This window comes from Prionailurus bengalensis, chromosome A3, assembly GCF_016509475.1.
Source record: "Prionailurus bengalensis isolate Pbe53 chromosome A3, Fcat_Pben_1.1_paternal_pri, whole genome shotgun sequence".
NCBI classification, from domain to species: domain Eukaryota; kingdom Metazoa; phylum Chordata; class Mammalia; order Carnivora; family Felidae; genus Prionailurus; species Prionailurus bengalensis.
In genome coordinates this window covers 86411260-86435830 of record NC_057354.1, presented here as the reverse complement: position 1 = coordinate 86435830, position 24571 = coordinate 86411260, and the positions used below count along the sequence as shown (strand labels likewise).

Below are 24571 nucleotides of genomic sequence, written 5' to 3'. Positions count from 1 at the left end.
TGTGGGCAGCCAGCAGAAATGGGCACGAGAGTGGAGCTGAGATGCCAGGAAACTGCCAGGGTCCACCTGAGAAGAGGGCCCCAAGAGCCTCCTGGTGAACTGTGTTGCAACTCACCCTTGTACTTTTTTTAAGGCCCTTCTGCAGACGGTCTTGTGCCAGGGATGCCTTGGGGGGAGTGTGGGAATCAGGTTTGCAAGATGGTGTTTGGCAAATGAAGAAGATGAGATAAGGCCTAAGCAAGAGGTAGGAGTCAGTGGTGCCGGAAGAAACCGCAGAGACTAGGGAGGGATGCTGGTTTCCCATCAGGGGAAGTTATGTATAAATCTTAATGGATGTGGTGGCCCCAGACATGTAGTTGGCTGCTGTTTGGGTAAAAGTGGCTGCACCATTACTCAGATGGTAGAGGCCCCTTCTGAACTGCTTGTCCTCAGGCAGCCCTGCTCCCGGAAGAAATAGCTCTAGAACATGGAATCTGACATACGCATTTGGTTAGCCCATAATTGGATTTGTCCTGTGCTGCCCTTGGACACTGAATTTTGCCATCTTTCTAGTCATACCAGGCTTAGGTACAAACACATGCTTCAGCATTCATGGCTCCATGTGCTCGGAACATCCTTCCTCTACGTCTACTTATCATTTAGAATATCACTGGCATGTAACCTCTTCTGTGAAGAAGTCTTTGATTCAGTGCTCTATCATGGGCCAAATAAACTCTCAACCCTCAATTCACTGCACTGCACGTACCAGTGGGAATGATCTATGGAAAGGAGAATGGACCTGAAACAGAATTGAGCCCAAGGAAATGGTTTCATTTAACATTTCACTGACCTGTAACACGTTTTAAACCCTTATGATAAGCCCTATATGGCCACCGACAACGGCCCCTTATTTGTCTATTCCTTCATTTACTCACTCAAGCAACTGGAGTTGAGCCCCCCACTACTTGCCAGCACAGGGCTATATTTTGAGAAAAATAAAGACAACGGAAGGAATACAACTGTCAACAAGATTGTCCACGTTTATAGAGGAACATGTTTGGTGAGGGTGATGACATGAGTAAAGGACCAAGGCCACTGAAACTCCCAGGCCCACGAGGCTCTGGGGGGCAGAACCTGAGGTAGAACTAGCTATCCTGTCTCATCTGAAGTCTTTGGGGAGAAGCCAGAGAAGTCACCCTCAATGGTAGTCTTGGAGATGAATTCCTAGGAGTGAATTGGCAAGTCAGAAAAATCCAACAACACTTCTCTATGTAAATACAAAAAATCCCAACTGACTTGAGATTTCCCCCTTCTGAGTTGCATTTAACATGTCATGACCCCATATCCTATCTCTTCAAATACACGCAATGATTAAGGACAGCACTGTGATTGTCCTGTATTCTTCAGTGAAGGATAGTGTATTTACTTTTTTAATAATGATGTTCCTTTTTCAAACTATTGACATACAGAATATTGAATTCTGGGACTGTTCTAGGACTTCTGCTTGGGGCGTACGTGTGTGTGTGTGTGTGTGTGTGTGAGCATGAGAGTGTGTATTTGATGACCACTGGAAAGAAGATGCCTGGCAGTAGCTTGGCCTTCCGCCTTTCAGAGTGGGGATCTACTCTGGCTGTCTGTGTAGACATAGCTGTGAAGGGGTTCAACTTGTCTGTTCCTAGACAAGTTGTATAATTTTTCCATAGCTCGGTTTTCGCATCTAAAACATTCTTGCCACAGAGAAATTGTTAGGACGAGTGAGCATGATAATGAACCTAACAATAAGTTCATTATTCAAGGCCAGGTGCTTATGGTTAATTGCATGCCCACCGTCAATGCCTTCAATATGCATCCCTCTCCCTCCCCAACAGAAAAACCATTGAAGGTGATTTAGAACTGAATCATCAGATGAAGTACTCCATTATTGGGTTCCCCCTTAAGCTGCCAGTATTTTGGAGTAGCTAGAGGCTTCATGAGGAATCCTCACTCTGCTGCCAATTAGAGAGGATTCTCAACCCAAGAAATACCCATCTTAGTTGTTAAAATTGAGCCTTCTTGCTTTTGTTGAGGTCTCAAAATTTTTCTTTGTCCTCTCTTTATATAGAGGTATCACTGTTGGTTGCGTGGAATCTTGAAAAGTCACGCTTTTTTATATAATGCATTTTGATAATTCCTTATTAAAGAGGACCACTGAGAGCTTGTTATAAAGTTGTGTTCATTCTAAGTTTAGCTATTTAAATAGTACATGTGTCTCCCTTAGGATATGAAGCTTATAGAACTGATAAAAGCTTGGATAAATAATACCGAACTTGTTCACATATATGGCAGAGCGTTTGACTTCAGAGAGCTATTGAGTGTTAGACACTGTGTTAAGCTCTTCGGGGATAGATCTGTGATTAATGAGATATAGATCCTGACCTTCAAGTAGCTAATGAACTTAACCTTTGATGCAGAGGAAAAGATCAATTAAATACCCTGGGAATGCAGAGAAGGGGGAAATGAGAAATTAGTCCTGATGGAAGGAATTATAGAGCGTTTTGTGGAGATAATAGCACATGAGCTGTACCTGAAGGATTGACAGGATTTAAATGCAGGGAGCTGGAATGGAGAGGGTTCTAGAAGTCTAGATTCAGACTATGATTTTCAGGGCACTGTGTAAGATACTATGTAGGTATAGATTATGTTATCTGTTCCTGTGGGATTTCTTTCTTTCTTTCTTTTTTTCTGCTGAAACATATTAGGAAGGAGATTAGGGCTGCTTAACTCACAAGGCCAAGGAACTTTCAAGGCCAACACACATGTTGAGTGATCAGCACAGCCTGCAGCCTGCCCCAGCCAGCCCAGAAGCTCCTTGAGGTCTAACACAACCCTTTAGATCTCAAGCATCCTAGGGTTGTCCTTCTGTTTCAGAAGCCAGGTCTGCCTTCTTCAGGTAAAAGTAGGACTTCTATAGAAATATTAGATGAGGGGCGCCTGGGTGGCGCAGTCGGTTAAGCGTCCGACTTCAGCCAGGTCACGATCTCGCGGTACGTGAGTTCGAGCCCCGCGTCGGGCTCTGGGCTGACGGCTCGGAGCCTGGAGCCTGTTTCCGATTCTGTGTCTCCCTCTCTCTCTGCCCCTCCCCCGTTCACACTCTGTCTCTCTCTGTCACCCCAAAAATAAATAAACGTTGAAATATTAGATGAAACTAGGTGGTTTTGGGTAAACCACACCCCCACGGTCTTGTACCTAAGTCCCCTGGTGTGTTTCGACCACAGTGGCTGCTTCCAAAGGCAAATGCAGAGTCAGCACCAGAAAAAAGGGCAACAGCTCCTTTAACTGAACATAATAAGGGGAGGGAACATTCTTCACCTCGGGGCAAACAGAGCAACCTCATCAAGCAAAAGCCTCTTGCCCTATTTTCCTTTGGGAATATAAGAGACAGCTGCACATAACAGAAACACAGCCAAATTGGAACCCGTGGAACTAGCCACGGTGCTTTCTCTTGAAGGATTAAGAAAGGCTTTTGTGGATGTAAAGAGGGTTTTATCCTCCCTCTTTGCACAGCAATGTAATTTCCTCCCTTGATTTCTGGGCAAAAAGTTAGCATTCCAACAATATGTGCTTTAATTGAGTGCAGCTATTAAATCCCTTGGCTTACATGCATATGGTTCAGGATATAACAGACTCGTGGAATGTTAAATTCAATCATTATTCTTTCTGTATGCAGGAAACTTGATGAAGGCATTGGTTAGAGGAATGGCCAGGGGGCAGTGCTCAGTTTGCATACAATAGACTTTAGGGATTGAGGACCGTGAATTTGAATCGTCACCCCTATGTCTTTTGATCCCACTGTTTTCAGACCTGTACCCTGGTTTCTAAATTGGTGAGTGATGCATCCAAAGGAGGCCTGTTGCTCTGAGAGTGATCAAAGGATCAGAAAAGCCACCGGCCGGGTACTCCTGCCCAGGGATTCTCCTTCTCACCATTAGCCTTTAATGCCTCCACCATATTCTATCCTAGGCCACGCTTGCACCAGAACTGCTTACTGGCCCATTTATGGTGGAGACTAAGATGTTTTTCCCCCCTCAAATGATGAAGATTTGGGAGCAAGGCCAGGATATTAGCATATCTTCTCCCACCACCACCTCCCCCACCCTCCCATACATTATTATTACTGCCTGGCTAATCTTTAGGCATTGTGTTAAATTAAAGAAAAATGGAATACTTCAGCATCAGGCTGTTCCTAGAATCACTAATTGTTTGGAGAATGTATCAAATTTGCCCTGATCTACATACATAAAGCATAGTCTCTGCAGGGAAAAGAGAAACCTAAAATGTCCGTTTTAAAGGGAAAAATTGTATTGATAAAAATATTTATATTTGCATCTCAGATTTTATCTTTGCAGGTGGAAAATGCTCCCAAACTATTCTGTCCGTGGCTGCAGTTCAGTTCAGTTTCTGTTCAACCTTGGTCAGTCCAGTTTGTTCAACCTTTGTTCGGAAAGGACCAAAAACTTCCCTCCCTGCTACCTCAGATACAATGGGAGCCTGGGCCTGACTCAGCTCTGTGTTGCAGGGGCCTGAGTCCTGGGCCAGCCCAGCCCACTCTCTGCTCCACTTTACCACTCTGTCCATCCCGCTGCACCCTGCTCTGGTCACTTACCTCACTCTCCTCAGCAGGGGGTGGAGGGACCTCCTTGATAATCTGAAAAGGGGGAAAAAAAAAAGAGAACAAGTCAGTGGAAATATTTGGCCACCTGCTCTCCAACAGGCCTGTCCTCAAGAAATGCCTTGGTAGTATGGCCATAATTACCACCACAATGGGCCCAAGCAAGAAAGGCTTAATCAATGCCATGATGTGTCTTTCTGGGCAGAATAGCTCAGTTAGTTAGAGCATGATCCAGACTGAGGGTTCCATTTTCAATTGTGTCTGTTTTATACAGAGAAAAAATATTCCACTAGTAAGTTTCATCTCTTATCCCAGGGTTGCTATCTTGCAACTGTATTTACTCACTTATGCATCCAGTCATTCATGCACCAAATCCTCTATCTACCCATCCAAACTGCTACACATTTAACAAAGAGCTACACCCAATATAAGTTAAGATGATGCTGCAGAAATGGGTCAGGTATGGACCACACTCAAACTACTAGCAGTCTTGTTAACTGTCGCCGCCCCCAAATGGTACCTGCCCCAGGAGGGAGAGTGTGATGGTCAGACCTATTCCCGACAGAGGGCAGCAAAGGAGGGATAACCAGGGATTTCATTCAGGACCCTGACATTTAAGGGGTACAAAGATTTACATTACAATGCTATAAGATTGTATGCTGCAACTTCCCCATCATCAGGGCTGAAGAGAGATATGTGGACAGTCTGGGCAGGGAAAGCGATCTGGAACCCCTTCTAATCAATGAGAGGATGATCGACACATCGGAGGAGGATGGTTTGGTGACAGTGAGCAGCTTCTCCTCTTGCTTGTCCCCAGTTTGCTCACCCCATGCATAAAAGGAAAGCCCCTGTAGTTAATTATATTAGAGTCTTTTACAAAGCGGCTTGGCCATGTCCCCTGGGGGCTCCCTCCTCTCCCCCCATGCTTATTAGAATTTTGAGTCCCCTACGTGTAGTCTTTTCCTTAGACAATTCTGGTAAATACAGACTTATTATATATCTCTTGATGTCCTAGTGTCAGGGCTGTTTGTGCCCGGATGCTCAGGCACTGCCCACAGGACGAACCAGATCCTTAATCTTTTAGTTGGAGAGCTCTCCCGGTTGCTGACCTGGCTGCCTATTGGGCATCAAGGTCTTCCTCACCTTTCCCTCATGAGCACATGTCTCCTTTGATTTGATGATTATTTGGGGCCTCATTTGGGCTCTGATCCCCACTGCTCTCACCCACACTACCATTGTCTGTAATGTCATCTCTGTATGTTTAGACAGGCTACTGACTTGACGTTGTATTAACACCAGTCAGGGAACGAAGACTCCAGCCATCTAAAGGGATGGCATTCAATTAATTAAGAGGCAGAGATTAAGGGCTCCAGGGGTTTCAAGCTGCCATTTCATCTGCCTCCACTTCCTGGCCACTGTGGGAAGCCTTCTGAAGGTCTTTGGAAAGCACGAACCCATGATTTTGCTCACCCACTCAACACTGGCTCTGAATTCCTTAAGGGAAATCCCTGAGGAGGGCCATTACTGATTTTAAAACAGGAAATGTGATTATTTGAAAACAGGAAATGTCCAGAAATTGGAGGGAGGAGTGAGGAGCTGGGGATGGCAATCTGGAATGCATCTCTTCTCTTAGGGCAGGGTTGGGAGGGGAGTGAGAGAGAGAGCAGGATATTTGGGAAACCCAGACAGATGTTGACAAGAGTGCTGTGGGCAGTGTGCATGGCAAGTATGCTGGGCATACAGAGAGGTTCCATGCAGAACAGCTGGGCTTCTGTCTTCACAGTGCTACCAGCTTCTTCCCTCACCGCATGGAAGTGCAGCATCGTTGTCCAATGCGAACCCCAGACCGGCCTTTTTCTGATTGTGAAGATTTGACAAATCCTTGAACCTCCCTGAGCTCTACTCTCCTAATCTGTTAAATGGGAATAATGTGACCTTGTAGCGTCATGATGAACAATAATGTTTGTCAAACATCTGGTATAGAGTGGGTGTTCAGTGAATGGTGTGTCCATTATTATTCTCCTTTTCCTTTCTTTCCTTTCTCCTTTCTCTGTCTCTCCTTTATTACCCCTTTAAGGAAGGTTTCACTTGACTCCCTGCGTATACTAAATGACTATGTGTGGTGGTTTCCAAGCCAGAGCTTCATAAAATGAGTAAGACAGGAGTCTGGTGTTCAGAAAGTGGTCAGGGGGCTTGAGAGTGACCAGGGACTTCAGGGTGGTGAGCATCAGTATGTTTCACCACATATGTGTAGGCACATGACATCAGCCAGGAAATGCAGCACCACGTGGCCTATCACTCAGACCAACCCAACTGTGGTTGCCGTTCAGTGTCACTTACTGAGTATTTATTGAATTCTACATCTACATCCACTATTGAATGTCCAAAGGGGGACCTACAAGACAATGCCAAGATACAAAATTTATTAAGTATTAATCTGTAATCCAGATTCCATGCTTATGCACTGTAAATGGGCACCTGAGCTTCTGGAAAAATGCCACCATGTTCAGGTAAACAGGATTAGGCACCTCCAATCTGGCCTTACTGGTTGGGTGTCTGGCTGCATTGAGCAGGAATGAGGAAGAAGTCTTCCTGGTGCTTCAAGCTCCACCACCACCCAGCCTCCTCCCCTGGGACAGGGAGCAGCTTGCCATAGGACAACAGGAGAGCGTTTCAAAGCTTGATCCAGACAGGCAAAGTTGAAGTCATGGCATGATTATTCCAAGCTGCGAAGCTGGACGGGCTGTCTGTGAATGAGCCAAAGCCCCGTGCCAAGACCGGCACATGGGCCCCCAAAGGAGTGCTCTGCACATCAGCCCTCTCCATCTCACTCCTGCGGAAGACCAGAGCTCATGCCTAGAAGAGAAGCTGGGCAACATACTGTGTCGCTCTTGAGCCTGCGGTACCACCACAGCCTTGCTGCGCAGTGGCCCAGGGCCCCCCGGATAAAACTCAAACTGCATCTCCACAAGGCCTGTGTGATGTGGCCCCACCTCTCCACTTCATCCCTCTTCACTCTTCCCTTCACTTTTTGAGCTTCAGCGTCTTGGTCACCTTTCTGCTTCTTCTATGCCCCCATTGCTTCTTACTTGTAGCCTAAATGCTTGCTATCCCTCAAGCTCTCCTCTATGGGATCTCACATAGCCCAGTGTCTTTTGTAGCACTTTCAATTAACAGATTAATTCAACACTTCTTTGCTTCCAACTGGTGTGACTAGAAAGTGTTTATTCCTAACCAGAACGCAAGTTAGAACCAGCGCTAAGCACTGCCAAGAGAAGGCTTGATTTGGCCCACTGCCCTTCTTAGAAGGTTCCGGGAGATTCCTCTTGGTTGTGAGTGGGCTCGTCAGATCCTTCCCCATTAGGGGGACACATAGAAGACGGTAGGTTGAAGAGCTCCTTAATTAATGTTTCAAAGGAGAACATTCAATAAACATATTTATGGAATAACATGGTAGAACTGAATGGGGGGTAAATCTGGGGACATGCTTTTCCTCCAGAGGCCGGCAGCACTTCTCCACCTACTACCGTCTTTAGCTTGGGTATTTTGAGTGGGCAGAAGGTGACCATTTGCTTCCCTGGGAGAACTGCCCTGGAAATCCTTCTGCGTTGGTGTAAATTCTGTCTTGAGGTAAAGGGGATAAGAAAAATGAGATGGAATATGGACTTCTGAATTCTATTAGTGTTTCTTTGCTATCTGAGAATTTCTTGAAACTATCTCTGCTGTGACTTGGGAGAAATTCCCCCTCTCCCCTCTTATCAGTTTTAGCCATGTTTGCGTAGGTAGACATGAGATAGGGTTGGATTTGACAGAGGCGGTTGTATGGATAAAGGAAAGAAAAGACCAGGTAGAAACTTATTAAACTGAAATCTTACTGACAACTTCTCATTGAGTCAAAACAAAGGAAAGTTTTGCGTACACCCCTGAGTCTGGCTACTGGAAATGGTAACGATGAAGGTGTGGAGGTAGAGCTGGCATGGTATGAACACAGTAGGACGATCATATATACCCAGGTCCTGTTTGATACCTAGGAACCTTACTCTGGTCTTATGAGTCAAGTTCAACCGTTTAGGTCTCTGTAATGCTCTCTTTGAAAATTAATTTTATAAAATGTTAAGGCGAAATATAGCACCTGGTGAGTTTATTTTGCTTATTTTTTTTTCCCTCTAGAAGTATTCAAGTTTTGCTCCTAATTTGTATATTTTGATCGTTGCCACTTGGTTTGCTCTTGCTAACTTTACTGCTACCGTCCTGTGTAGTGGAATGCAGAATGTAATCTACGCAGTTTTTCACACAGGCACCTCTCTTCTACCAGATGAGAACCACACTGGCTCACCAGACATTCCATTTAAAGCCGTGAGTCAGTTCAACATGCTCATGAGAAGCAGGAGGATGCCAGGTCGGGCTATTCCCACGTGGTCCCCTGCTATGTCCACACCACCATTTCACATTTCTCCTCTTTATCTTTTCTGACTCCTCTCTGTGGCAGCAGTTGGCTGTAGGCTAAGCTGTATGAGCTCATTTTAGACAGATGTTCATCTTATGGCTTGAGAAGTGGGACAAAACAGAGGACTTCTTTTTGGGTTCCCTTTCTCCATAAACTGTATTTAGGGGTTCAGTATCCTTACACAACCTGGATGAGAAGCATCTCCCGCAACCCCCTCTACACTGAAGGTGTGGTTCTCTTGTTGCAAAGGAGACACTTCCTTGATGCACAACCAGTTGTGTTGTCCAGACCAAGTTCAAGAGAACCGCTTAAAAAATACTACTCTGTTAACAAAATTAGGAACATGTCCTCTAATTTGAACTTAATTTTAAACTTCACTGAGTGTCAGAGGTACCTGGAGGGCTTCTTAAAACACAGATTTCTGGGCTGCATTCTGTAGTTTCTCATTAGTTGGTCTGGAGCGAGGTCCTTGTATTTCTAACGAATTCTCAAATGATGCTTATGTTCCTGGTCCATGGACCACACTTTGAGAATTATGAATTAGCTTATTTCTAACAATGCTAGCTTCAGTTAGGCATTCAGGGGTATGTTGTTGCTTCAGGTCAGACATTCCTGTTGAGAGTTGCTTATGGCTGATTAAAAACACTGGTTTCAAAAATGTTTCAGTCTAAAAATTAGGTGTCCCTGTTCTATTGTCAGGAACTATGGGATCTCGATTGCCCGTTTGTCAGCGCACTGGGGAAGACATGGAACTGTTTCTGGAGGAATCTCTCAGCTCTGCCTACAGGCACTCTCTTGCTTTTTCTAGTGAGCATTTGTGCTCATCTGCCTGGAGAGCTGGCAGGGCCTGGATTCTTGGACCTGGCCCTGGAGCAATCTTAGCCAGATAGTTCCCTGGGAGTTAGGACACGGATCTTAGCTTTCACGGTCTGCACTGTCAGCAGTGAACTCAGTGAACTGTTCATGTCTGCATCTTTGCATCTTTCTTCTGCACTGGACTCTCAGCCCCTAGAAGACATGTGTGTTCTTGGCCATCTTTTATCTCTGGCATGTGGCTCAATGCTTGTTACTCAGTCACTATTTCTGGGAAGAATGGGTTTGCATTCCCACGGAGGAAAGGGTAAATAAAGAAAGCATTCCTTATTATTCTAAACTTCCTTGCCTCTCAGATAAGCACTTGAATGATTCAAGATTCAGGACTGGTCTCTCAACTGTCCATATAAATGCTTCTTTAGCAGTTAATATGCTAACAGTGCCAACTGCTGAGAGTCGGTTGTGACACTTAGATGCATCACGAGGATCTCATTAGGGTCATAGGTTGGATTTATATTAATTATAGTACTTCATTGGATACATCTATACCCCATTCTATTCCCTAGCCCCAGCCTCCAAGTAAACTCACTTGCCTGTAGTTCAAGAGTCCACTTTCCAAGCATAGTGTCCCAAACTAAATTTCTATTAAGGCTTCCTGAAAATTTGAAGGTGACAATTGCAGTCTCTTTTATTACAATACAGGTATGTAATATGTGAATCTGTTCATATGTGGTAGGTAAACTTGGCATAAAATCAGTAAACTATGAGATCAGTGTACCTCAAAATTTGATTTTTCATGAGGCAAAAGAGAAGATTTTATATATATATATCATATATATATCATATATATGATATATATTACATATATATTGCATATATTATATATAATATAATATATATTATATTAATAATTAATATTATATATAATATATGATACATATATATCATATATATGTATCATATATTATATATAATATATATACATTGTATATATACTATATATATTACATATATATGATATACATATCATATATATGTAATATTGTATGTATTATGTAATATATATATTATGATATATAAGATATTATGATATATATTATATATTATATATATTATATATATAATATATATTAGTTTTTATAGTTTTATTAGTTTTATAGTTTTATTATATATAATATATATATTAGCTTTTTAAATGTTTATTTATTTTTGAGAGATAGAACACAAGCAGGGGAGGGGAGAGAGAGAGAGATACAGAATCTGAAGCAGGCTCCAGGCTCTGAGCTGTCAGCACAGAGCCTGACGTGGGGCTTGAACCCACAAACCATGAGATAATGACCTGAGTCAAAGTTGGACGCCCAACTGACTGAGCCACCCAGGCCCCCCTATATTAGTCTTTTTGTATGGTAAAAATCACATAACATAACATTAAACATATTAAAGTGTGAGGGAATTATATTTGGTGCCACTGAATAGCATCGGGTGAATGTGAAGGTGCTGTCCAGCTGCCAGCAGTGGCCTGGGAGGCACACACAAACCCCCACACACCGTGGCTGCTTTCTCACTTCCGTTTACCCTTGTTCAATGCAAGTTATATTTGCTCCTGAGCTTATGTGCTTTTCCTCATGAAAGCACTGAATATACATCCTCAAAACCAGTGTGTGTCCTGCTCATAAGAATCCAGGGATTGAATGAAGGAGGAGAGGCTTAAGCGTGTGGAGGAGAAGCTTGTAACACGAGAGAAGATGGGGCATCCTGTGACCAACAGGAGTAAAAGTGCCCACACTGAGCTTCGTCAGAGGCCACACTGAAGAACCAAAAGAAAGGAGATTGGAACTCAATGGGAGCCATCATTGGCCTTAAAGAGGATTGAGGCACGTGCCATGGATTGAAGAAAAGGTTATCGCACTGTGAGCAGCAGAACAGCACTTTCGTGGCATGAGGTCTGACTGGAAACCACAGAAATTGTCTTTTTTTTTGTTATGAAAAGAAGAACCTGGCAAAACAACAAAAGCTGGACTCCTATTTTAAGCTGGCGCAGAAGGAATAACAAGACAGTGAGTCACAGCCGTCCACCTCTGGTGTCGTGACACTTCGTCCTAAGAATGTCCTTCCTTCCGTTCTGCCTCCGTAACTCAAAGCCACAGTGCTACATCATACTCACATGCCCCGGGAAACTTCAGGAGTTTATTTTTACAAATCGAGGCAAAGTGGTATATTTAGTGTAGCATAATTTAAATTAAGAATCTAAGATGCTTGAAGTGGCGGAGTTTTATTGGGTTTATTATTCATTTTTTTGAAGTGTATTGTTTTATTAGACTACACAGGTTTGAATCCTCTCCTCTGAACTCATTTCCCCCATTAGTCCTGCAGCCCAAATTCCATAATGCAGTGGTATTTTTAGGGACACATGCTATAGGAGAGATGATGGTATTTAGAGAACTTTTGATGTACCTGCTACTTAACCATTGTTAACTCTGGAGAGGACAAAGGAACCACTCACTGGGCCTGACTTCCTTATCTAAATTCTGGTCTTTGTGCTTTCCATGTGTATTATAAAACCTCAAGGAATCTGAGTAATAATATTCCTTGGGTATTTGGTAATTTGGGATTGTGAGCTCATGGGTAATTTGCATTTACCTATGGGAATCCTATGAGGATTGCATTGAGGGACCAACATGCCACAGAGGATTCGAATTTCCTTCTGCAGATTCCTAAGTACTTCCAAACTGACAACTTTTTTCGGCTTGCAATTTACAGAGCCACAGGTAAGACACATTTGAACTCTAAAACTGAGAGATTATGGTTTTGAGTTCTTAGGGACATACATGTACACATGCACCAAGCCCATGGCCTAGCCTTATATGCAAGTTCCCAGCTTTAGGCAGAAGACTCCATTCCAACTCCCAAACTTTTATGTATACTATTAAACCAAATGTCTAGGTTATTGAGATCAGAAAATCTTCCCCCTCTAGGACTGCCACTGCTATAGGGTCAGCAAACCATCTGATTTCCAGATCCTTCTTTATTTTGGCCCTGGAAATGTCTTCTGTTTTCTGATGAGCCTGGATATATATTTGAAACAACTTTTATTATATTTTTTTCTAGGAATTTTTTTCTTTGTTTTGCTATGTAGTCCTCACTATATCACCATTGAGAGTAATTTATTTTTCACAAATGATTACTTCTTGCATGCTTGGAGGGGTTGGCTCAAATAAATACTGTATGGAGATGGCTAAAGATTTTTGGGTCCTTAGATCTAAAACACTGCTTATCTTGAGACTTCTGGCTTGATCTCTTAGCACTAACTCTTCTGCTGGCTCATGGCCTCATAGGTTCTGAGGATAGGCCTCCTTCTGAGGAGAAGCTATCAGAACAGAGCTGTGTAAACAAGAAATGCCAGTCGAGCTCTGAAAGCCATCTAACAAGGGCTTCAATTTCACAGGTAGAAGGGGATGCTTGCTCTCATGCTTTAAATTCTAGACTTCCATTCTGATACCCAAACTTTATAATAACTATTCTTCTAATTAAAACTAAAAAAAAAAACAAGGGAAAATGGGCAACTTGATGTGGAAAACATCGAGGAACTAGGATATTCCAGCTAATGGCAGAGAAGTCAATCTTTCTACTATACGAACAACCTAAATGTAATAGAAACCTCACAGCTGACTGGAGTGGGTTAGTGCTGTCCAAGTACTGCCTGGACCCAGTAATTTTACCCTGTTGTTTAGCAAAGGCTAATGCCAAGGGTGTTGATCTAGAATGTAGTACAAGAAATTTTCAAAGAAATGAGGTCAACTTTTTTCTTTTTTTGCATTTGGAACTCAAACTTCAAATGTTTTTGGCCTCCCAACTCATCTGTCTTAAAAAATTTTTTTTTCTTAATGTTTATTTATTTTTGAGAGAGAGAGAGAGAGAGAGAGCAAGCAGGGGAGGGGCAGAGACAGAGAGAAAGGGAGATACAGAATCCGAAGCAGGCTCTGGGCTCTGAGCTGTCAGCACAGAGTCCCATGCGGGGCTTGAACTCACCATCCATGAGATCATGACCTGAGATGAAGTCAGATGCTTAACCAACTGAGCCACCCAGGCACCCCCAACTCATCTCTCTTAAGACTCATCTGGTCTTATTTGCCTAATTTGCCTTAAAAGGGCAAATGTCTCGATAATTAAAATGAGAGTAGTGAGTGGCAGGCATTTTACATTAGTCAATCAGGCCTATGTGGCTTACGTGGTAACTTAAAAGAATAACTGTGTATATTCCCCATTAGATAATATGTCCCCATCACCACAAAACTCTATTAAATGAAACAGTTCAAAGAAATCCATGAATTCAGATTCCCTGAGGCTTGGAGAAGGAGTGTCTGGTCTGCCTGGGTTATGTGCAAGGTGATTCCAGCCATGAGTAGTGCCTATAGGATCTGAGCAGGGCACATAGGGAACAGGAAGACATAATGATGTTCGTAGCATGTCAAGCTTGTTGGCTTCGATGCAGCCTCTGAGCAGGCCAGGAAGGAGGCAGCCCCTCAGAACTCAGGAATCTGCTCTTTCCACTGTTTGAGCATTCTCTAGGACTATGTTACACAAACAGTGTTTGGTAGAATACTAGTGCCCTTCCAGGTGTCTGTATGTTAATAGGTATTTGGAAGGGGTGGGGGGATAGGGATAGGCTAAGGAAGGGTTCCAGCATCAAAATAAGTTTGGGGATTCACAGCTCAAATTATCTTATGAAACATTCTGAGAAGTCCTGCAGTGAAGTCAGTTATTCAATTTAGTTTAATAGTGTCTTTCAAACTCATTGTCTAAATACTCCTGTTCTGAAGCACACCTGTTCACATCTTGTAGGTACTATTGTTCCACGGACATAGTTTGGACATGCTGTCCCTGATTACTTACATCATATGATCCTCTGGTCATTTTGATGTGTACCCAGTTTTGAGAACCACAGGCCAGGGAATCTCAAAAGGGAGGAATAGATTTACTTATAGGAGGTAAGAATATAAAGAAGCAACTTTAGAGACGATATGGTTCCAGTTTTTAAATTTTCCAAGTGGGGAAGTTAAGGTGGAAGGATTTTCCCAATCCTGTGAGTGAAGAGGCAGATATCTACTGGAACCCAGTTGTCTTTAATGACAGCTCACCTCTTTTCATTTCACCCAGCAAGCATGAGGATGGCAGTGGCTGGGTTATAAGGCAAGTCATAAGGCCAGCCTGGCAGGGATGAGGGAAGCCACAAAGCAAGGTAGAGATGAGAACAGACTGGGTGTATGCGGTGTGTGGTGTAGAGCTGCAGGGGTGAGGACAGGCCATGGCCGAGTTCTGTATGCTAGTGAGAAATAATCTTGTAAGCTGCAGAGTGAGGAGTGTCCAGATGGAAATGGGTGGAGGCTGGAAAGGGACCTAAAGAGCAGGATGAGTCTAGGCTCAAGATGCTTGGCTAAGGAGCTGTTTGCACCAGTCAGGTTTCTATTAAACAAACTATCAGTAAATCCCTTTGCTGATGTTAAGCTTGGCTGCCTGGCCCTACAAATTAAATATTATGCTTTAAGGTGTGGAAAGCATTATTTGAAGACTTTATTTCAATAAGGCATATCAAGTTCTTGATTAATTTTTGTCCCTTGCAAGTTGTCATTGGGGATGTCGAAGGGACTTAATTTGTTAAACTGTTCTTGAAATTTAATAAAGTGCATGAGACATGATCTTTTTTACGGTGCCTTAAAAACTGTTCATAAGATACCTACAAAGCCATTACAAACAAAACAAAACAAAACAGAGCAGAATTTTGCTTATATAGGGAAAAACTCTGGATGCATGCACACTATCCTATTTCAACAAACTGAATAAAAATATTTGCCTTTATATGAACAGAAATATAATGATTTGATTTCACCTAAAGAGCATCATTTAAATAGCTGGATTTCAGAAGATCAGAAGAACTGTAACTTTATAGCAGGGTCTCTTTTTTTTTTCTTTCTAATTGTGATAAAAAACACATAACCTAAAACTTATCATCTTAACCATTTTTTTTCTTTTTTTTAAAATTTTTTTAATGTTTATTTATTTTTGAGACAGAGCATGAACGGGGGAGGGTCAGAGAGAGGGAGACACAGAATCTGAAACAGGCTCCGGGCTCTGAGCTGTCAGCACAGAGCCCGACGCGGGGCTTGAACTCATGGACTGCGAGATCGTGACCTGAGCCAAAGTCGGCCTCTTAACCGACTGAGCCACCCAGGCGCCCCTCTTAACCATTTTTAAGAGTACAGTTCAGTAGTGTTAAGTATATTCACATTGTTATGCAACCAATCTCCAGAATTTTTAAAAAAGATTTTATTATTTTTTTAAAGTTTATTTATTTTGAGAGAGAGAGAGAGTGTGCATAAATGGGGGGAGGGCAAAGAGAGAGAGGGAGAGAATCCCAAGCAGGCCCTGCACTGTCAGTGTGGAGCCTGAAGTGAGGCTTGATCTCACGAACGGCAAGATCATGACCGGAGTCAAAATCAAGAGTTGGATGCTCAACCAACTAGCCACTCAGGCACCCCTAAGATTTTATTTTTTTTATTTTATTTTTTAAAAAATGTCTATTATTTATTTTGAGAGAGAGTGTGTGAGAGTGAGCACGAGTGGGGGAGGGCAGAGAGAGAGAGAGAGAGAGAGGGAGAGAGAGAATCCCAAGCAGGCTCCATGCTGTCAGCACAGAGCCTGACAAGGGGCCCGATTCCATGAACTGTGAGATCATGACCTGAGCTGAAATCAAAAGTCAGATGCTCAACCGACTGAGCCACCTAGGTGCCCCTTTAAGATTTTTATTTTTAAGTAATGTCTACACCCAACAGGAGGCTCAGACTAACAACCCTGAGATCAAGAGTCACATCTTCTACCGACTGAATCAGCCAGCTGCCTCACCAGAATTTTTTATCTGGCAAAATACAGCAAGATCTTTTTACATGGGATTCCTGATATACCATTAACCTCCCAAGAAAGTGGGCACATTTCTACGATTTTATTTAAGAAACTGCCATAAATGTCTTTTGTTATGTAATTTGATACATATAAAACATTACATTGCAACATCCATGTAATTTATGAAATGCAGGACTGCCTGCATTTTCTAGAATAGTAGTGCTCTCATATCACTGATTCATTGTTGACCTTTTTTCTCTATGCATTCAAGTCATTCAAAACATTTACTTTTCTAATATATTTCAGCTCTTTTTTTCCATGATTCTCTTCTCATTTAGGTTTCTTAACCTTCTTCTTTTTAAAGTTCAACTTAGAGATTTCAGTAATATTGGACCAAACTTATGAGTAGATGGAGTGGCCACCACATGATTTAAAGGGGCATTCTGCAATGCCCCTTGTGGAACTGAGGCAGGGCTTTATTTCTTTCTGGTAAAATATTGACCCTTGAATTCCCTTTTTGAAAATGCAAATAAGTCCAGGGTGATATGGTCCAATACCTCTTTCCCTTTCAGTGTGGGTGTTTTTGTGCCAGTGAATCAACGTAGAAATCTTAGAAGCCAAAGGTTTACCTGGGGATCCTGAGGACCGATTCGGGAAACACATAAAAAGTTTTGATTCAGGATCTATCTGGCCAATTACCTGTCTCTTCCCATCCGTCGTGATGGATAGACAATACTATGCTCTGTGGGCAGTAAGTCACCCCAGGTTCCATTCAGCTGGAGGGTAAGAGCCCAGAGGGAATGGGGTCCTTTAAAAAAGACAAAATGCAGTAGGCAGCACAGGTCACCCTTCAGATTTCTTCTGCCAGACAAGGCCAGCAAGAAGCAAGGATGCTGAGGCAGAGGGCAGGACTGATAGTAACCACTGTGTCTGGTCTGCTCATACTGGTCATTACATTTTAAAATGCTCCTTATGATCAGTAAATAGCAATCCGAATGCCTGCCCTTCTACCCCCAGCAACCCTCCAGGATTTTGTGGACTGCCCCCCACCCCTGCCCCATATCCAGCCACTAAAGGGTTGATATTTGGCTCAGTTGGGGTGGAGAGCCTTGCAGGTTGTTAAATGTTTTGCATATCACTCCTGGAGAAAACTTTGCAACAGAGACAAACCTCTTGTACCCCACATTTTGCAAGACCCTTCTGCTCCCTGGCTGTTTCCCATCATCACGATGCTGCTTTAGTACCTGGTCAGGGGGCATTTCCTGCATTTCCTTGGGACAAGGCAGGGAGCATGACAGAGGAAGCTTTCAGGACTGTCATTTACAAGGATGCTCTCTGCTAGTCCCAGAGCTGTGGCTAGAGGTGTTAACCTTCAAGGGAGAGAAACTTCCTGCATCTTCTGAACCAGGATCCTGGAATGGGGTGGGAGGTGATGTTTGCCCTCTTCCTGTGTACTCCCTTTAGAAAACACGTGACTTTATCTTGTCGCATCATATCTCATCACTCTTCAAGAAAGCCACCGGTCAACAAGTAGTTTCTGGGGGCACACCAAGCATCAGAGCCCTGGCCAGCTTTCAGAAATACGGGTGAGGGCAGTTTTTATACACATCATAAACAGGAAAATTAATCTCCAAGATCTTCCCTTGTAAAGAGATCCTTTGGGACTTACAAAAGCAGATCACATTAAGACATTTTGGCTGCTTTCCAAAGCAACATGGACTTAACCAGATAAATTCATTGAAAAATATTTTGAATATTGCAAAACAATCTGGCCTTGGGTGACACTGCTTCCAGTAATAAAAGACGTTATTTCAGAGACCTTTCCCTGGAAATTAAAACCACAGTGAAATATCACCTCACAACAATTAGAATGGCCAGCTGTCATCAACAAGACAAAAGATAACAAACACTGGTGAGGATGTGGAGAAAAGGGAACCCTTGTGCACTGCTGGTGAGAATGTAAATTGGATATGGAGGTTCCTTAAAAAATAAAAAATAGAACTACCATATGATCTAGCAATCCCGCTTCTGGGTATATCTCCAAAGGAAATAAAATCATTATCCTGAAGAAGTATCTTCTTGAACCCCCATGTTCACTGCAGCCTTATTTGCAATAGCCAAGACATGGAAACAACCCAAGTGTCCATCGATAGATGAATGGGTAAAGAAAATGTAGTACACACATATAATGGAATATTATTCAGCCATAAAAAGGAAGGAACTCCTGCTATTTGCCATAACCTGGACATAACTTGAGGGCATTATGCTAAGTGAAGTAAGTCAAATGAAGAAATACAAATACTGTGTGATGTCACTTATATGTGGAATCTAAAAAAAAACCCCAACTCATAGAAACAGATCAGATTTGTGGTTGCCAGAGGTGGGGTTGGAGGGGTGGGTGGTGGGGGAATTGGGAGAAGGGGGTCAAAAGGTACAAACCTCCACGTTTAAGATAAATAAAATCTGGGGATGTAAGGTACAGTATGGTGACCGTAGTTAACAATACTGTATGGTATATTTGACAGCTGCTAAGAACTGCTAAGGGAGTAAATCTTAAAGTTCTCATCACAAAGAAAAAACTTTGTGACATTGTGAGGTGATGGATGTTGATCAGACTTATTATAGTAAACATTTTGCAATATATGCATGTATCAAATCATTATGTTGGATACCTTAAACTTATGCAATGTTATTTTTTTTTTAACGTTTATTTATTTTTGAGACAGAGAGAGACAGAGCATGAACAGGGGAGGGTCAGAGAGAGAGGGAGACTCAGAATCCGAAACAGGCTCCAGGCTCTGAGCTGTCAGCACACAGCCCGACGCGGGGCTCGAACTCACGGACCGTGAGATCATGACCTGAGCCGAAGTCAGACGCTCAACCGACCAAGCCACCCAGGCGCCCCAAACTTATGCAGTGTTATATGTCAGAAAGAGACATTTTGCACCAATATGAATGTAATGCCATGACGTACAGTAGTATATTCCTATTATAGTAAATATTTTTTAATAGTGATAATAATACACAGCATTTACTATGTGCAAAGGTACTGTTCTAAGCAGTGTATATATGACTCCTTTAATCTTTACCATCTCCTTATGAGGAGGAGATGCTCTTATCCTCTTCATTATACAATGAGGAAACAAGTTCAGAGAGGTTGGGTAACTTGCCCCAGATCACACAGCTAATATGTGATGGAGCACTGCTAGCTGTTCTATTGTTCCCAGCTGTCCCCACCCAGGACTAACTGTTTTTAAGAATGCAAGGGACTGGGTGAACAGGGTGATGCCTCCAGTAGAAGGTCTGGTGCTCACTGCCGGCCACCATCACTGCCACTGGCCCTGGCCACCCTCTTCTTTAAGAACCCCACTGAGTGGGGTTTTCCCTCCTTAGAACTTCAGACTTGAAAATTGTTTTTGAATCACCATAGAAAGCACCCTGGCTGACTCATGGCGTTTTGTTTTGTTTTGTTTTGTTTTTATCCTCAAAATAAAACAGTTGTGTGGCCTTAAGTATTGAAAACACCATTTGACTTTTGGGGCTGCTGCTGGAAGAATGTGTGCACAGTCGCGGTGAGTCAGTCCAGTCAGTCGGGTCTGGCTTGCACCGGCTGACCAGAGACTTGAGTCTGTCCTGGGTCCTGCCTGCACACACGTCCCGATCTACTGAAAGTCATCTCTTTCCCTCAACACCCAGGGCCTCTGCTGGTGCAAGAGCCTCTTTCTTTCCAGAAGTCCCTGCCACATGCATCCACATCCCGGTCAAGCTTCTCATCTCCTTCTTTCACCACCTCTTTCAAATGTCATTCGAAGCCCTCTCCCTGCCTTTTTGAGCCCAGCGCTCTGTGAGTTTGGGGCCCTTGCTGAGCTCAGTTCCACACGCAGATGTGAGTTTCCTCGCGCTGTGGACTGAATGCTCAGAGAGAAAATGAGGACAAGTTCTTGCCTGGAGAGGCTCACTGCCTCCCCTGAGGGGCCCTCTGGGGAAGAACTAAGAGACAGGGAATGGCAGATGGGGGGCAGTCCAGCGGCGCTCACTTCAAACCCGCCTGGGCTTACAGTGCACCCTCTGAGTCTACATAAAGGCTGAATGTGGGCTGGGAGTAGGCATGTGAAAGCAAACGGTGTTTTCCTTCATTTGGATATGATTTTGTTTGGGCTTCTCCTAGTCTAGGGGCCAGGGAATAAAAATTGATAAACAGGCACATTTCCTCCTTTGGGTGCAGCAGGTGATGGCAGGTTATGCCAGGCCTGAAGCTATTTGGGGAGACACTAGCCAGGGCCATGTGGTGGCTCCTGACGAGCATGATGGGGAGGGGACAGATTTTTATCCATCTCGTAGCCTAAGTGGTTAGACTAGTCTGGGCACGGGGTAGATGTGTCCTATAAATGTTAGCTACAAGTAATGAAATGAAGGCAGGTGCCACTCATTATTATTAAAAATAAAGAGGTCGACGGCACTCCCTCAGATGGGCAGACTGGCTGCCAAGGCCAGCGTCGTCTTGAAAGAGTATTAGCGGGTGCAACTCAACGTGTGTGTGCGCGCGTGCATGCGCGCGCGTGTGAGATTCATGTCAAATAACACTCGCCATTTACAACATTCTGGGGGTCCTTCCTGAGCACTAGAACCAGAGCGGGCACCTGGACGGCCCTACCTAAAGGCTGGCAGTCTCACTCCCTACCCGTACTGATTCCCAATGACTTGAGGTTCCATCAAGCAATGTTAGTTTGTGCCAACTTTGTACAAATTACATAAACAATGCAAAATTTGTCCTTAATCTTTATGTAGTTTTTTGTCACCGTCTCCTACTGATGGTCCTGTTAACCTTGTATCACCTTCTGCTTGAGGCCTGAGGTGAGGAAGAGGAGCTTGGGGCACTTACCACGGTGCAGCAGAGGGGCCAGAACCACCAGAGGAGAGCCAGGGCCAGGAGCAGGAACAGGATCAACAGGGCAATTGCCAGGATGGAGCCATCCGACTGTGGGACCAAGAAAGAGGGTGGTCAGCAGTGGGTCGGCCATGTGGGCAGCCAGAGACACCTGTAGCCTCTCCCTCCCCGCATTCCCATCACTGATATGCAGACTTAAGGCCCAGAGAAGAGCACAGTTTGCCAAAACAAAACAAAACAAAAACAAAAACAAAAACAACCCACAGAAGGTTGAAACTCTGCTGAACATTCTGGACAACACACTCCACATAGCCAATTCTCTCGAGAAATGGCCCTTCATTTGTCTTTTCAGAAGGCCCTGCTCGTCTCTGAACACACATATATATATTATATATATGTTTGTTTATTTTGATATATATATCAAAATATATCTATATATCTATATCTATATCTGTATATCTATATAACTATATATCTATATCTATATCTACATCTATAATATAAAGTTTGTTTATTTTGAGAGAGACAGAGAGAGTGAGAGGGGAGGGGCAGAGAGAGGGAGAGAGAAGATCCCAAGCAGGCTACGCACTGTCAGCACAGAGCCCAACACGGGGCTCGATCCCACCAATGGTGAGATCATGACCTGAGCCGAAATCAAGAGTCGGAGGCTCTGATGCTCAACTGACTGAGCCACTCAGGTGCCCCCTCTAGGAAGAGCATTCTGAAGGACCAACCCTGCAAAAGCCAGGGCGGGCGGTTGCCCACATAACCAGGAGGCATGGAGGTGACCGACGACTGCCTTTGCCTCTGGCCTATCACCCTCTGCCTGGTGACATCCTCCTACTCCCTGGGTCTGCTGTTCCTGCTACCACCTGCCTTGCACTGTGGACAGTTCTGCTCAGGATTCAGCCTGCTCCCCCCATCCCGTTCCCAGGGATGCCCAGAACTGATCCGGGAGGCGAAGTCTAGAGCCAGCTGATAGGACGAAATAAAGGGCAGATGGATTCCAGGCACGGGGTGGGGGGTGGGGGAGAGGGGGAGGTGGGGAGCGGCTGAAAGAGAACCCAGGAGGCAAGGGGAGTGGTGGCTGAGTCAAGGCTGCTGTCAGATCAAGTGGCTGTCAAGTTCCGGCCAGGGGGCAAGGCAGGCACCAAAGACAAATTTTACCCACTTCAAAACGTGCCTAGGCCGGTCCTGCAAATAGACACGGTTGTTACTGACACGGTTGTTACTGCAAATAGACACAGTTGTGTCTGAGATGGTTGTTACCTTTTAGCAGAGATCCCACTCGGTGTCAGTATTCTAGGGCTGCTGGTTCAGGGAAGCAGATTTAAGCCCCCTCCACCCGCCCTCACCTCCAGCTGGTGGGAGTGAAAATGGGCACAACTTTTGAGGGTGAGGGTGGGGGAGGGCAAGCTGAAGAGCAAATTGTCATAGGTATTAGTTGTCATGGTACCCTTTCTGAGTAAAGCTGGAAATTCCACGTTTAGTTCCCCAAAATAATCAGGTATGTTTGCACAGATGATGACAACTGATCATAAGCATCACCATGGAAAACAACCTAAATGTTGTTTTGAATTAGGGAATGGCTAACAATACATTACAGAACTCCCATGCAACCAATTACTGTATAGACATTGTTTTCTGTTTTCAAATAATAGTTAAATGACATGTGAAACCATTTCTGACATAAGTGGATTTATGTATAAATTAGTGAGAGAGAAAGACTGAGGGATATTATTAATAGTAGTTTTGCAGGCAGTTGGTTTATGATAATTTTCTTTTTTAAAAAATCGTTTTCTTTTTAAAAAAAATTTTTTTTATGTTCATTATTTTTGAGGGGGATGGAAGGGCAGAGAGAGAGAGGGAAACACAGAATCTGAAGCCAGTTCCAGGCTCTGAGCCATCAGCAGAGCCTGACTTGGAGCTCGAACTCCCGAACTGTGAGATCATGACCTGAGCTGAAGTCGGATGCTTAACTGACTGAGCCTTCCAGGTGTCCCAATCGTTTTCTTTTTCTTTTTAAAAAAAAATTTTTTTTAACGTTTATTTATTTTTGAGACAGAGAGAGACAGAGCATGAATGGGGGAGGGTCAGAGAGAGAGGGAGACACAGAATTCGAAACAGGCTCCAGGCTCTGAGCGGTCAGCACAGAGCCCGGCGCGGGGCTCGAACTCACGGACCGTGAGATCATGACCTGAGCTGAAGTCGGACGCTTAACCGACTGAGCCACCCAGGCGCCCCTCGTTTTCGTTTTTTTAAACAACTTGTAGTAAGAAGATAAACTACTGAAGTTGTTCTTTAAAAATCTGTACTTGGGGCTCCAGGTGGATGCTTTGGTGCCCAAGCTCACTGGCCCAGAGGTTCTTACCCAGGGCCAGTGGACCTATGGGGTACACAGAGGGGCTCAAGGGGATGGAAGCTTGTGACCCTCTCGAAATTACACTCATGATCTTCAGGGCCTGTGTTTTCAGGGGGAGACTGCTCACAGCATGACCAGATTCTCCAAGCTGCCCCCCACCCCCTAGCCCATTTATGAGGAGCGAGGTTGGGCAGCCTATTCAGGGCAGCACAGCAGGTTAATGGCAGAGTTGGGACTTGACTCACTCCCACTCTGAGCGCTTGGCGGGGGCTACTGGAAGCCGTTTAAAGGTAGCTCTTACTCCCTGGAATGTCTTTGACCAAAAAGCCAGGGAACTAAATACCCTGGCTCCACCCAGCCAAGGCTTGGGAATGCCAGATGGCCCCTGAGGGAGGTGCACCCTCGCAGGTGCAGGTGCAGGGCTGGGCAGTGGGTGGGGAGAGAGCACAGGGGCCGGAGGAGGGACATGGCCATGGTAGGGAGGATGCTGCTGGACCCACAACACTTATGCATGAGCTGTGGTAAAGAGGGATGCTC

The 24571-nt window shown here is 44.1% G+C and overlaps 1 protein-coding gene and 1 long non-coding RNA gene across 3 annotated transcripts in view; one reads left to right on the top strand and one right to left on the bottom strand.

Annotated features, from left to right (window-relative positions):
* Window positions 1–24571, bottom strand: part of ANTXR1 (ANTXR cell adhesion molecule 1) — a 222562-nt gene that overhangs the window by 66674 nt on the left and 131317 nt on the right. For both annotated transcript variants that reach the window (XM_043603551.1, XM_043603552.1), the window contains exons 13-14: window positions 21667–21762; window positions 4622–4663 (exon numbers count right to left, since the gene is read on the bottom strand). In XM_043603551.1, coding sequence (XP_043459486.1) covers window positions 4622–4663; window positions 21667–21762 — 138 coding nt within the window. The remainder of the gene's footprint in view (window positions 1–4621; window positions 4664–21666; window positions 21763–24571) is intronic.
* LOC122496947 overlaps window positions 1–24571 on the top strand; it is a 121955-nt gene that overhangs the window by 19679 nt on the left and 77705 nt on the right. The gene's annotated exons all lie outside the window — the stretch shown is intronic.